The 16223-nt window shown below is 36.3% G+C and overlaps 1 protein-coding gene across 4 annotated transcripts in view; it reads right to left on the reverse strand.

Annotated features, from left to right (window-relative positions):
* CCDC102B (coiled-coil domain containing 102B) overlaps window positions 1–16223 on the reverse strand; it is a 283254-nt gene that overhangs the window by 55845 nt on the left and 211186 nt on the right. For 3 of the 4 annotated variants that reach the window (XM_046672098.1, XM_046672095.1, XM_046672096.1), the window contains one exon: window positions 5805–5975. In XM_046672098.1, coding sequence (XP_046528054.1) covers window positions 5805–5975 — 171 coding nt within the window. Of the gene's footprint in view, window positions 1–4314; window positions 4404–5804; window positions 5976–16223 lie in introns of those variants that run through there. The other variant, XM_046672097.1, reaches the window with a different exon arrangement.

Consider the following 16223-nt stretch of genomic DNA (forward strand, 5'->3'; position numbering starts at 1 on the left):
ACTAACAGGTACCAATTACAATGGAATACGAGCCTCTTTTTGGCAGCATTTTATCCTCTACCTATACTGTTATCACAAATATATGTGTTCAATGGAGACCAAAGCTATGAATCTGAGACTCAATGGTGGCAGCCTTTTCTTATTAGATCAGTGGTTCTGACCTTTGGCTAGGCATTAGAATCATTTAGGAGCTTTAAAAAAATGCTAATGGACAGGGTCCACCCATAACAATTGACTCAGATTCTGGAGGTGAGACTTGAATATTAGCATTTTTTTAAATCTTCCAAAGTGTTTCTATTGTGTAGCCAGGTTACAAAATCATTGCATTAGACTTTACCCCTCATGGTGGAAATATATTTTATGTATGTCTTTAATCTTGTACCTCGAGTTCTACTGAGCACCTAGATCAATAAATGTCAGCTCAATGAAGAAATCGATGAATTACTTAAAGCAAGAATGTCATCTTAAAGTTAGGCAATTCTTCCTCCCTTGACTATCGAGCCTTTACTTTTTAGTTACTATACGGTAACTCTCATCCTCTGTAGTTTGCTTTGTGAATTATAGGCATCTCTAGGCTAGGCTTACTTTACCTCTGATTTACTTCTCTTTTAAATGTTCACTGAATATTTCGAAAGTCCTCTTATTTACAGAAGCTATTACTAAACATAAACACAGAGAACAAGTCCAGAGTAAGTATTGAATTACGCTCAGGGAAAAGAGTTCAACATAAGGAAGAAACTGAAATGACAAGTAAACCCAATGAACAACTCAGCAAACTGAGTGATTAAACACTTGTTAATTTTATAAATAAATCATTTGAGGTTTAACTCACTTTCACATTTCACATCAGTTAAGGTGCAGTTAAGATTTTGTATTAGATGACTATCAATATTTCCACAATTTGACCTATCATTGAGAAGCATAGAAAATTGGTAATACTCTATATGTAAAGAGCCATATTATATTCATATCCTTTAACCAATCATTCCACTTAGAAAACTTTTTTCCAGTGGAAAAAAAAAGGTCTGTACATCAAAGCATTCACAGTAGAGGTATGTTGGGAGAGCAAAATCCAAGTGATCTTTAATAAGGGACGATTGGTTGATTAAATAAATTTATATCCAAGGAAATAAATATTACACCTCTCTTGAAAGACCAACTATGAAAACTACATAGCAACATGAAAATTGGTTATGGTAATTGATAAATTTGTAAATAATGACTGCAATTATGCATAAAAGTGCCTAGGTGTTTGAAGTCCATATACCAAAGTAATATGATACCACAGTGGGGTGATAGTTGAATTTTTCCCTCGATTTTTCCTTTTTTATGTGATATGGTGTTGCGTTACCAAATTTAAAATATCCTTTGGCAAACCTTTTCTCATTCTGTCCTTTATCCTTCCTGACACTAGTTCTACAGTGCAGAGCAGCCACAGGTCTTAGTAATCATTTATATTCTACTCCATGCTTCCTAAGTACTAGGGAGGCAGAAACTCTGGAGTTCAGTTTACACATGTTCTGTCTCGACCAACTTTGCTTATTACATTATTATATTATTTATTAGACTTTTCCCACCATATTTATTAAAGCGGCCAATTATTTTGGTATTTTAATGTGGATACACTATATGTAATTGGTCCTGCACTATGGTAATGAAGTCTTAATTAAATTTTGCCATTATATAATGTAATACATATTCACAGAAAGACTTCAATGAAATGATGAGAAAAGAACGTTTAACTTCTAACAAATATACATCAAATTAGATTTTTTGGTGTGTCAATTGCTTGAAGAAAAGCATCTCATCCAAAAAAGAAATTTTTTAATTTGCTCATTTCTTTAATTAGACTCTGGGTTTTCTCTTATGGGCCCCAAATATCTATTCTCTCTACAGTATAGAGGATTAATATCTCATTTTCATTTATTTAAAATCTGTTGGCTTGTAGGAGTTAGAAAATTCGTATTTGACAGTTCCAATTAAACATTAATTTCAACTAATTGCAATTTGAGCAATTTGCTACTATGAAATTAAAAAGTTGAGCAGTGAAACTGACAGAATTTTCTTTGCTTCTCAGTGATAAGTCAAATTGTGGAAATGTTGACTGCTATCTAATGCAAAATCTTATTTCTGTCAGGAATATTTTCATTTGCAGCCATCAAAATCAGTGATGACCTTTAATCAGAGAAAACTGAAGATGTGACAACTGCAATCAAATAATCCAGATTACAATCCCATATAAATTGATAGTGCTTTGGGTGAGTCCTCTCTGTTGATCAACTGATTGGATGTAGAGGTGCAGAACATTGAAATATTTTGTGTGTTGAATGTATATTTCAAAGCATCTATTTATAGACTTCGAATATAAAACATACCCAAATACTTCTGCACATGGAGCTATGGTTCCAAAAGATTCTGTTTTAAAGCCACACAAATTCCATTTGTGAAGCAAGTCACAGGACTGTGCCCATCATTCATGCTTGGAAACTATATTCTTCCCACAGAAAATGGCAGCAAATATTAAAAGACACGCATGCTCACACACTCACTCATTCACACTCTCACCTACAGTATAACACAGCCCATCCTCTTGGTTACAAACTATTTGTCTTCCTCCTTTCTTTGTTCAAAAATTTTCACCCTTTCCCCAAGAGAAGTTCCCCAAGTGACTTTCCAATCACAGCATAGGTCTCAAAGTCAAAGATCTCGTGATAATATTTACATCAGATCTCAATATGTCTTCTCTTGCTCCAGAAATCTATGTGCTCAAAAGACAAGTAATTTACAACCCCCTGCACACCCAATATTCTGTAGTGAAACTAGGAGAATAAAATTGCAATAAAACTTCCATATAGAAAAAGAAATAGAAAATATTTACGAAATCTTAACCTGGCAGATGTTGCAAGGAACTTCTGTTCTGCCCAAGGGGGATGTTCCTTTCTTTACCTCAGGTTCTGCTCCCTGCAAATAGTTGCCTATCTGTAGTTTTCTATGGTCCTTGGCTTTGCTCTCTAGGAAGCCCTTCTTTTTTTGCCCATATTTGAATATGGCAATGGGCGTTATTCCCTCTCAGGGTGTAGACAGCATATTCAGCCAGCTCCCGTCCATGGAAGTTGGGAGGAATGAAGGATCCTTTCAAATCTTAAGAAACCAGTCTCTTTCGTCCCAAGCTGGAAACTCATTTGCCAGTATAACTTTCACAAAAACTTAATAGTCTTTATTCTATTTGATTCCGGTAAATTACACAGGTCAACTATCACATCTGCAATTCTTTTGGAGACATTCCATTGTCACTGAGCTACCTGCAGTTACCCAGAATTCGTGAGATGTTCTGGTAGAGCCATAATCATGCTCCTTTCCCTGTGCCACGTTGCTTAAAGAATTTACAGGGAACAACCATAGTAGATTAGGAAGTTTTAACAACAGGCTTAATGGCCACATCATTGATTTGGTCCTTGCCAGAAAGCTCAACTTTAATTTATATCTATGTTTCAAAGGCATCCTCCACTTTATATTTTACTATTTGAAAATGAAAGTCAGACCCTGGAAGTCACAGAACTACTTACATTTCTATGTTTCCTTACATATCTCTTTGAAAATTGGCAGTTCTTTTCGGAGTTCATCTTCCTTCCAGGCACTTGTCAAATGGACCAATAGCAAACAAGAAATACCAGTCACATACCTATTCACCTAAAAACCACAAGCTCATGGTCTACACATTTGCTTTCCAAAGTACTATAGGAAATATGTACCAAACTTTTCAAGACTCCGTACAGTGGGTTGCCATCATTCTAGCCCCCAGTAAGTTTTCTCACCACCTACTTTGGGCACGGGAACCGATGTCATACAATTTCAAATTTTGTTGTCATTTAATGACCACATCAGTCAGCTTTAACTGAGTTTTCCTGTAGTAACAAACAAATCCAAAATTTCAGTGGCTTACCACAATAAATCTTGACGTTTTCCCCGTGTGGATCCATTTGTGTCAGCAAAGGCTCTGCTCTATGTCCTCTTCATCAGGATTCATGCTGACCGAATGTCTATTTTGGACATGCTGGCCTCACAACATGAGACACGGCAGAAAAGATATGTGGGGAAAGAGGCACAGCAGAGCCATTTTGGCTCTCAAAGCCCTGATGGTAAGTGGCACACATGGCTTCTGCTCATAAGGCATTGGCAGAGGAAATGTCACATGGCCAAGCCTGATGTTGATGATGTGGGAAGAATAAATCTCCTACACAGGAGGGCAAACAATATGACCATCCTGAAGACCACAGCCATTTAAATTACACGATTGGAGAGCTGAATCAGATCTTTGGAACTACTACTTCATTATCCCTTGAATCTTGCATGGTTTCACCATTTCCCTGCTGATGATTCAGTCACAAGCAATTTCTTAAAGCCTAGAGCAACAAACAGTGATTTATTTACCAGCATCTCCAACAAATACTCACATATTAAAACTATTCACAGGAATAATGGCTATGATAAAATAAAAACCTAAAGCCATTCTCTTGAGCCTTTCTACTCAATTCCTCCCTGACTTACTCTTCCACAGTCCAGCCTCCCTACACAGGTACATTACTAAAAAGTGCATACATATCTTCATAAAAAGAGACACATCAAGAATGCAATGCCGACAGACAAGTCCACATTACTGGGATCAGGGGACTATGTATAAGCCTAGCTGGTCAAATGATTCTGTATTTACTTGATGCTATTGGAGAAAAGAATCAAGTTTGTTTGCCCAGACTAGTTTTAATTAAAAATTAAATCTTAAAATATGGAATGTGTTCCGTTATTGAACCACCTCTTGGAAACACAATGCAGTTTTCTTCTTCACTTTCCACCTGTTTGGCGTTATCTGGAAACAGTCTTTCTACCAAGGGAACTAATGATTTTTGCCTCAAAGTTGTCCAACAGGAACAGATGCAGTGATGGGAACGCCATCTGAGGTAACTGCCGCCAGGTGGTGACAGTCGCACAATCTCACTGACATTTGAGATGGTTTTTTAAAAAAATGAAGCTCTTTGTTGCTTGTAATTGCAGCTGAAATCACTTCCCTATTGCAGGTGTGCTGTCAGGACATCACAGTGAGGCCTCTGCCTTCCAGAAACCTCTTAAATACTCCATACTCCATTAACAAGTGGACCTTACACAACCAAACAAGAGGCCTACATTCTTTTAAAGACCAGAGAGCACTGGGGAGGATATATATTGTAATATACAATTGTGATATATATCATACTTCTCTAATATACAGGCCCAAAACAGCAAGCTTTAATGATACCATCCCCATATATAAACACATACACACACACAGGCCCATGATGAAACATGTTTGAAGCTATAGAGTACACGTAAAATATATACTATTAGCACCATAAGGATGAGCGTGTTGTCTATGAAATAGTTTTCTCTTTCCTTACACTTACAATTCTTTTATTTCCTTTTTTATTCTGCTTTCTTTTGTCCCCAAGTGCCCCCAGTACATAGTTGTATATTTTAGTTGTGGGTACTCTAGTTGTGGTGTGTGGGACACTGCCTCAGCATGGCCTGAGTAGCAGTGCCATGTCCTTGTCCTGGATCCGAACTGGCGAAACCCCGGGCTGCTGAAGCAGAGCGTGCAAACCCCACCACTCAGCCACGGGGTCAGCCCCTTATAATTCTTTATTAATTTTAGGGTTTAAAGTGTGAAGTTTTTATCTCAATTAATGTGATATGTTAATAAAGGAGAAAATGCTTCATATATGCTATGACATGCTATTCTGAATCTATCCAGCGTCTGTTCGTTCATGAGATACCTCGTCTTCTTTTTGGATGAGTCCCTGTTTTAGGTCTTCCACTCGCAACCTCAGTTTCTTTACTTCGGCCTCGCTTTGATCCAGGAGGTTGTTTGCATGAGTCAGTTCTGCTGTTTTTGCTTGGTATTGTCTGCTTAGTTTCTGGTAGGCATGTTGAAGGTCCACCAGTTCCTTTCAAAAGAAAACAGGGATTCCATTATTGATAACTTACTCTGATACAGTCAGAACAACAGTAATTTCTTTTGACAAAGGAGAAAAGCATTTTAGGAAGAATTCCAATGAGGCATCTCTTCATCTGGAGCTCTACATTTCTGCAATTAAATATTATGATTAGCATATAACTGTAGATGGAAGATGTATTTGTATGTGGCTAAAATGGCTAAAACACAATGCAACTCTTTACGTTCTTGAGTGAATGATCCATTTTCCAAGTTATGAAAATTTAGTTTTTATGTATGCTTTCCAAAATGAGAAATAACATATCCACAAATGAAGAATAAAATATAATAAAAATAAGTGCAAGAAGAGCTATTCATCTGCTAAATCAGCGTGTGCTAAAAGTTAGCAAACTATCTGCTTTTAATAAATAAGTAAATAAATTATTCTTATTGTTTCGGTGAGGAGGATTGGCCCTGAGCTAACATCTGTTGCAATGCTTCTCTTTTTGTTTGAGGAAGATTGTCACTGAGCTAACATCTGTGCCAATCTTCCTCTATTTTATATGTGAGATGCTGCTGCAGCATGGCTTGATGAGCAGTGTGCAGGTCTGTGCCGGGATCTGAACCTGTGAACCTGAGCCACCAAAGCAAAATGGGGGAACTTAACCACTATACCACTGAGTTAGCTCTTTAATCGTTTGTTTAAGAGAAAAGGTTTTGTGCTGCTGGAATCTTGCTGGGAATGGCATCCTTCTGAAAACACTTGCATCTAGCTCAGAGACCTGGGGTAAGGGGTCCATCCTGCGAAGAAACAAAGTGAATCTATCACAAAATGACTGGATCTCCAGTCAATCTTGTTATACTCAATACCATTCAAGAGATGAATTAACAGGTTATATTAATTGGCCTCAGATTATTAATAATGTAGCTTCTTATTTTTAGTTAAAATTTGCTGTGCAAAATTAAAAGTACTGTCATTGTAGAAAACATCTTTATTAAAACCATAATAAAAGAATAAGCTCTAGTTCCTCCTAATGTTATAATACTTTAAGAAAATCCAAGGATATTTCTTTAATTTTCTGAAAGATATTGTCATAATACCTTATATATGAAAAATCACACGGAATGGCAGTAGTTAAAAATGTGTAGTTAACTACTTTTAGGACAACTAGTTAGACAATTGGAAATGAAATATGTCCTCACATCTTATACCAATAACAACAACAATAATAGTAAAAATGAATCAGAGATTCAAAAGTAAAAACTAAAAGCCATAAAATATAGGAAAACACTGGAAGAAAATTTTGGATACTGTTTTTTTAAATTACCAAGTAGGGAAAATTTTTCTACGTATGATCAAAAATCATGAGATCATAAAATGAAAAATTTAATCACAATGAGAATACGTTTTGTGTATAGCAAATAAAGTAGAACGTCCTACATGGAAAATGAAGAAGGACAAGTCTCACTATCGCAAGAGTGATATCAAGTCTGTACAAATTGACTTGTTAGAAAATGTGGAAGGACAGTGTTTACAGGAAAGATAATAGAATCTCTCAAACATTGAAGGTTATTCAGCTTCACTCAAAATAAGAGAAAAATCTTTCCAATTTACGTAATGTTTTTGACATGAGAAAATGTATAGAAGTGGAGAACAGGTTCGTGGCTGCAGGGGGTTAAGGATGTGGGCTGAGAGGAGTCTCAAGAAGGAAGTGGGCATGGTTAATGGCAAATGGGGATCCTTGTCCTGATGAAACATTCTGTGTTTTGACTGTATCAGTGTCAATATCCTGTTCATCATATCCTACACTACCGTGCTCTAGTTTTGTAAGATAAGATTATTGGAGAAACTGGAGAAAGGATGCACAGATCTCTCTGTGTTATTTCTTACAACTGCCTATGAATCTGCAATTATCAAAAATAAAAGTTTAATTAAAAGAAACACACCAAGATACCATTTCTCATATCTTCAGAGTGGCTAGATTAAGTGTGATAACACAATCTGTTGGTAAAATGTGAAGAAACAGAGATTCATTTATGGAGGAATATTAGCCAAATTCTTTGAAATTAAAATGCACATAAACTCTGACCCAGCCATTCTGCTTCCAGGAATGTATCCTACAGGTATGCACAAGATTGTGTGAAATGCTGCATGTGTACGGATATTTAGTGCAGCATTAGTTCCGTTTATTAATAGTGAATGATTGGAAACTAATATCCATCATAAGAAGCTGATTAAGTAAAAATCATTAAGTAGAATATGGTAGCCTTTTGTATATTAATATAATGATATCTCCAAATATTCTATTAAGTAAATCAAAATGCAAAACAGTGTGAAGAGCAGGTTATTATAGGAAAAAAGCTGACGTAAAGTGAATTTTGATATAATGTCTTTGGTAACTGGCAGGCTCCTGGCATCTGTGAAAATCAGAACTCTAATCAGAGCGGTAGAAATCCTGCCGAGGTGGGAAGAAGATGTGGACAGGAGGGCAGGACCTGGTGAGAAAGTGCTGGCCACCACTCCCAGGAAGCCAGGAGGAGGACAATGCAGAGGAAGGCTCCCATTCAGACCAGCCACCACCACCCCTAACATCCAAAGATGTGCCTCCCAGTGTCTCCTGACAATGTGAGTGTCAAATAACTGAGGGATTCCTGGAATCTCACTGCTGTCCTGCAAACCTCAGCCCCTCATAGGAGTCAGATTCACACCCATTGATACTTAAACCTGAGTAGTGCCCATGGGCAGCTAGGAACAGACAGATTTGGACAGGCAGCTAGACCCCAGTGGGCTGGGCCATAGTCCTTTCACTTGCCTCCCAGTAACACTGTACCTCATAGCAGTGTTTTACCAAATTACATCACAAACCACATCTAAAATGCAAACAGATTTTTCCTTCTCTGCGGAATACAATTTTCAAATGCCAAATTATAGGTCTTATTCTTTTACAGAGAGATATGTAATAGGGAACACAATTCTGTTATTTAGAATGACAATAGAGCATTTAATGAAAGATTTTCTTGATTTGTCAAACATAAAGAATTTGCCGCAAAAATAATGCAGAGCTTAATGGAAAAGTTATGACAAATTTGCAAAGTGATGGCTTTTTCTCAGGAGTTATGCACTTAGTTACAACTACTTAAATACCCTTGTGACTTAGCAAAGTTATTTCTCAGATACGTAATGCTGTGTCACTAGGCTTGTACAATTCACTTGGATTGGTTTAGATGTAGTTACCTAAACAAAACAACCTTTGAAAGTACAGGTAGGAAGGAAGACAGGGGGGAGGGAAGAAGAGGGGGAAGGAAAGAAGAAAAGAAGGAAGGAAGCAAAAACACTGTTGTTTGACAACATGAATTCCACCCCAACCATGTGTCATCCTTGCAGGCAGAGCCCTCGCATTCATGTTCTATTGCTTGGCCATTTGCTCAGGGAAGGTCACTTTATTCTCATGCCCAGGAGACAGATCTGTATTAGTCAAAGTCTATTCTCCATGAATGGTCCCCACGCCTGTAGCATCCACATCACATGGGACCTCCATCCGAGATCTACTGAATCAGAAACTCAGGGTTTCACTTCCAGGAACCTTGGCTTGAACAAGGCCTCCAGATGCTTCTGACTCAGTGTAAAGTTTGAGGACCACTAGTATATGCCACTTGTAGTAAGCTTTACCCTTGCCAGGAACTGTTTTAGGAAGATAGATGTAACCTAACTGAGCAATGAAATATAAGAAGTCTCCTTTGGTGGAAGGAGATGACCTAGAAGTTTTTTAGCACTTAAAAAGATGCAAGGAACAATTGGGCCAATAGGAAAATTCTGCTTACACTTGAAGTTGGCAGGCCTGGCCTGGCCATGTTTTGTTACTTGAGAAAATATATCAAATTTTATCTATACCCAAATATATTTTACTTATGTTCATGGGATACCTTTTACTTTCTATTTTAATAAAGACAAAAATTGGATTTCACTTTGGTGAAAATATTATTTCATTAATACAAAGATATTTTAATAAAATCAGTATAGGGTGGAAGGGATTAATATTAGTCACATACCTACTATACACTAAATTCCTCATATACCTTCTCTCTCTGCTGTATTTTCTATTTTCCCTGTTCAGTCTCGGAGCGGCTATGCAAATTGCTTACAGCCAACCTAGCTGTAAATTACCCCTGCACTTTTCATTTTATCAAAACTATATCCCACAGCTGGCTTTTATCTTGTTATGAGGCCTTATCTCCCAAAACTTCACAAGTTCTTTGACATTTTAATCCATTAATTCACCACCGCCTCCATTTTACTTTCTGGAGAGAGATAGATTTCTTCTTTAATTCTCAAAGATATGACCTTTGCTACTATACACTCATTTTTTGTTATTCTTGTAATGAGATTTCCCCCCAACCAGTTCTTTCTTTAATACATGTTACAGGAAAGGATGAAGGCACTTAGGATCACAAACCATAATCCTATGCATATGTTTGATGCTTTTACCTGAAATCTCAATTTGCACTGTAACTTGCTTATAGACATCCAATTGGGAGGCATCCAAAAGGATGTTCATTTGAGTTAATGACTTCTATTTGAAAAGAAAATTACATGGGTAATAAAGATCCACATGGACTTCTAGAGCAACTTATTCTACTATATTTTTAATGGTAGAAATACATAAAACCATGATGTGATATATTTGAATTTTATTTGGGCAGAGAAAAATCCAAATAGAAATTAAAAATACATAAAAAAATACACAGTACTACAGATTATACGTCAGTGTGTAATCCTCCGCAAATCCAAAGCCATAAAACTGAAAAGTAAATATAACTCATAATCCTTTTATAAGTGGATATAAATAATGGTATTGGGCTTTGATATAGAAAATAAACATAGACAATGTGTTTATATACAGATATTTTTGGCAGGATATTAGTTTCTCAAATAGATTGACTCTCTGTTTCTAGTGATGTAAGGGATTTAATCGCAGGGTTTAAATTTTGTATATGGCTTATCAACTCAGCATTAGTTTATACGCTTATAAGTAAAGATAGTGTTTCTACCTAGAATTAATTTTGTAGCTGATAATCAAGTATTGAGGCTTAAATGATTTTGATCGTGCCAAGCTGACAGAACTAAAATACATCTTCTTACAACTTAAAATGACATAATGAGAGGCTAGTACAAATGAATCAAATATATTTATATGCATCTATTTAAAGGAAAAATAAGATTACATACAGGAAATTTAAAAGTATTATTGTATATGTTATTTCTGTTTGTTCACTTTTTTTTTTTTTTTTTTGGAGGAAGATTAGCCCTCAGCCAACTACTGCCAGTCCTCCTCTCTTTGCCGAGGAAGCCTGGCTCTGAGCTAACATCCGTGCCCATCCCCCTCTAGTTTATACGTGGGACGCCTACCACAGCATGACTGCCAAGCAGTGCCATGTCCGCACCCGGGATCCGAACCAGCGAACCCCGGGCCGCCGAGAAGCGGAACGTGCGAACCTAACCGCTGCGCCACCGGGCCGGCCCCTGTTTGTCCCCTTTTTTAAAACATCTAGAGAAAATTAGAAGTTTCTACATCTGTAATTTCAAATGTGCATAACAACAGGGTATTGATATGTAGACAACCTGACATTCACAATATAACATATGGTCCAACTATGTTTAATAGAGAGAAGCACATAGAAAATTGGAAATAACTTGCTCAAGGTCTGTTGATGGCTTTGTTAGACTCCAGCTGTGCGTAATAATGCTATCAACAAGGGCATATTTTCTCTTCTCAAAAGTTGACTCAGATACATTGGATTGTGATCACAAAATCATTTTCTACTTAAATATGTTAAAGAACTCACAATCTCATCCAAATTAAGCATGTTATAAAAATATATTGTACCACCTGCCTATTTCTTAGGATAAATGTTAATATCTATCTATCTATATATATATATATAATAATTCTGACCTTAAGAAATACAGAAATTCAAAGGAAAGTATATTTCAACAGGAATAAATTCAACGTTATTTGTAAACACATTTATAATACTTGGCAACAGATAATAGCTTTAAAATGAGAGCATTTTGGTGGTTTTAAGTAGCATCTTTAGAGTGTTCATTTAATATCTTATATGTTAGAAACAAATTCAGTGATTTTAGTGCTAGCTATAGCTAGCTATAGTTGAGACATCTTCAGTCATGCATTCAACAAGCATTCACTGAGTGTCTGCCATGTGCCAATGACTGGGCTCTGCATGCTATACATAAAAGTAAACAAGGCAGATGTGACCTCTAACCTTATAGAACTTATCAAATTCAGTAGAGGTAATAGATTAAAGACAATAAGCAAATTTTTCAGTTGTGACAAGTACTAAGAAATAATCAAATGAATTGGTAAGATAAAGGATTGGGAATAAATCATGAGGGGTGGACAAGAAACAAGGATGATCTGGTGCTGAAAGATGTTGTCCTGTGTCTTCCAGATCTGCCTTCAGGATAGGAGGATACGTTCCACCAGCTGCTGGAAATGTTGAGTGATGACAGCCCTTTCCCTTTGGTTGCAAAGAGGCTCCTCCCTAACTCCACATCCCCTTTTTGGAGCAGCGAGTGCATTTTAGAAGTATAAAGAACTGCTCTTCTCACTAATTTGGGACAGCTCCACAGGTCTGGCTCAGCTTCAGAGATTTTCCGAGGATCAGCTGAAGTATTGTTATTATTTCACCCCAGCCCTACTTCTCCCGCTGCCCCGTGCTGCCTGTCCCTTTCCCCATAGATGTTGTACTCCCTAATAAACTTCCTGCATGTTGATATCTGTCTCAGAATCTGCTTCCCAGGCAACACAAACTTCAACATCCAGTGCCCCATGGCTGTCATTTGGGGAGATCTACCCTACAGAATTAAATATCGTAGCAAAAAGCAATAGATGAAAAATAGATGATGGAAACTTTATAGAGAAAGAAATGTAAAAAGGGCGCGAAGCCACAATATTGTGTTCACAAATGGTATATATACGTAAATAACCCTAAGTGATTGAAGAATATACTTGAGTTTATTTGGAAAGGAATATTGGAACACAAATTATAAGTTCATCAAATATCATGCTAAGCCACTTGAGACTTAGTCCATAAGCAGAGAATCAGGTTTTTGAGGAAGATCAAAAATATTCCCACCAGAGATTCAAAGATAAATCTGATAAAGAGTGGAGGAAATGAGGCCAGTTAAAAATATATTGCAATGGTCAAGGTGAGAAATTAAGAAACAGTGAACTGGGGTAGGGAAATGTAGATAAATAGCAGTGGAAAATGTTAGAGATGTTTTTGAGGAAGGTTTTACAAATATGTGGTTAGTTCAGGGTAAAGAATAAGTCAAAATTAAATTTGTTTCCTATAAGATTGCAAAGATGTTGCTTAAATTATCTCAGGCAAGAATATTGGCAAAGAGACATGTTTGAGAAACGAGAAAAGCTAAGGAGTTCAACTTTGCCATGTGGTTTCAAGGTATTAGTAGGCCACCTACATGCATATTTATGTCAAGAGATAGGACTTCCCATCAATAAGTCTGAAGATGGCGTTAGTTTCTGGAACCTTCTAGGCAGAGATAATGCTTGACTATGTGTAAAGTGAGTCACATGTGCTAAAGCCTACAGATTGAAAATCAAACTTTAGAGTATGAATTTGTGTTTATTCAAGGCCATAGATAACCAAGCAGTTGACCAAAAAATGTTTGTCAACAATCCACTAATGTCTTATCTAGTCAGTTATGTCTCTATTACCAATAATATTCGTTTTGAGAAAATATAGAAAAGCTTCACTAATTTTAATTTCTTTCAAGTCATAGTTTCCTCATGTGTAAAAATGCATATAATAATAGCAACTTTACAGAATTGTAACTTTTAAGTGATACAATATGCGTCAGTCATCTGTGATACATTAATTACACATAATAGATTAATTAGACTGACTGGCTAGAATAGATAGGTTAGTTAGTTAGCTTGCTTTTATCAAATGCAATATTAAGGCTGGGCGTCAGTAACCCAGAGTAGACAGAGCATCTCAGCAAATGCCACCAGGAATGGGGCTCTCTTCATCTTTCTGATTTTCCATTCTTAGCTATACATGGCTTTGCCCTTCAACTTGTTGTATTATAATCACAAAATATCTCCTGAATCTTGCTGAGTCGAAAGTAGGAGGGAAAGGAATTAGGATAAAAGTGGTTTTCTCCTGGTGAGATTTTGCATTTTTGTTGATAAGATAACCTCCCAATGCTATGTTATTCAGGGAAAGAAGAAGGATAGAAAGAAAAACATCGTGCAAAATGTTGAGCAGAATATGTAAAAATATATTCAAAACCAGATATGTTATAAACAAACTGAGAAACAACAAAGACTAAGAGATTATTAAAGCACAAACAGATTGGGAGAAATGAAAACATATAAAGAAATGAACTAACAGTAAATTTATAATCTGCAACAGCAAGAAACCTTATTAAATAAAATAATGTCTTCAGTTGCTGAGTAACCTAGAATTCTAAACCCAGCTAAACTAATATGTGAGAGCCAGGGCAAAATCAATTTCAGTTTTAGGCAGAGGCAAGATTTTTCATTCCCATATTATTGATGAAAGAACTCAGATAGGATATTCTCCATGAATTCACCTTTTTACAGTTTGAATTCATCAAATCCTTCCCTGCCTCAGAGTGTTCAGACATGCTTTTCCTTTTGCCTACAAAGACCTTTTGCAACTCCACACTCATGTCACTCTTAATTATCATCCAGGTCGTAGTTTAAATATGATTTCTTCTGAGATGCTTTCTTGATTATCCATATGTGAATAATAATCCATTGTACTATTTTGAAATTATCTTTCATATAACCTGTTCATTTCCTTCATAGACTTTATCCCATGTTGAAATTTATACCCATTTATGCATTTATTTAAGATTCTTTTTCCTAATCAGTAAATATTTAATGCATCTATATATGCAAAGCAGAAATAATTTACAGTCATGTGGAAAAATGAAAATTAACCAAACTAGCTGTCAGATCAACAGAAAATTACAGCTCCTCTTGTAGAATTTTGGAAATAATAATGAAAATACTATAAAAACCTTAGAGAAAGAGAGTCAAAGCTGTTGCTAACAGAAAAGATATGACCTCACTTTAACTACAATAAAAAATGGAGATAGATAGATACAGATATAGATATGTATGTGTGATATATATATCACAAGCATTCAACTCAAATCGTTGGATAAATATACCAACATTATCTGAAGAAAAGAGAAGGAAAGAATTATAAAAGATAAAAATAATTTATTAAAAACAAATACAGAAAATTGAACTGATGAAGAATTGGTCTGTTGGAAAACAAGCAGAACAATATAAAACAGAAAACCTATCAGTTAGTCTAATGAAGAAAGAAATACCTTGAAAATATACAAAATTGAACACTAACAGACATTTACATGACGTTAATAAAACAGAAGCAGTTCCGGTAAGCCTTGCTTGAGTAGGACACTGTGGCTAGAGTTCCTCCAGCTGATGGAATGTGAAAGGAAGTGGCTTCCATCTCCCCTGGATCTCGCAAGTAAACATCCGGTGGGAACTTCCATGCTGTCCCTCTTCCTAACCTGTGTGCCTGGAACTGAAGGACTATAAAATGATGAAGCTGAAAGCTGACAAGTATAGATCCCATGAGTCACCACATGGAGAAGAAACACCAAGGAGAGCTTCCAAATGAGCGAAAAAGTAAACTTGTGTGGCTGCAGCGACTGGAGTTTGTTAAAGAAGTCTATCCTTACTAATAGGCTAGTACAAGACTAGGTTAAACCTTTCGACATGCCTAAAAAACACCATGATTGACTAATCCATTGGCAATTTTAGTGCACGTCAAAGGTTACTGGTTCTTAGTTTGTGTGTTAATCATTTTTAAATTGACTGTACTCTACAAAAAACACAAAATGATCTGTCTTTGTTTCTCCAATACACCATAAGGACAGGGCTTCTTTTTCTTCTAACTGTATAGTTCACCGATTATCCAAAGTATGTAAAATAATGCCTGGAATATGGAAGGTGCTTAATAAATGATATATGGATCTATGAATAAATACATATACTTACAATATTTCTTATTGAGTGCTTAAGCAAACAATAAAATGTTTGTGCTTTATACAGCATGCAGGCTAGATTGTACAGTATGTGGGCAAAAGGAAGAAGAGATTTCTTTAGAGGGAATGAGGCAAGTCAGCACGGAACTCGTTATTTGAAAGAAAGAAATT

Source organism: Equus quagga, chromosome 9 (assembly GCF_021613505.1).
Source record: "Equus quagga isolate Etosha38 chromosome 9, UCLA_HA_Equagga_1.0, whole genome shotgun sequence".
Taxonomy (NCBI): Eukaryota; Metazoa; Chordata; class Mammalia; order Perissodactyla; family Equidae; genus Equus; species Equus quagga.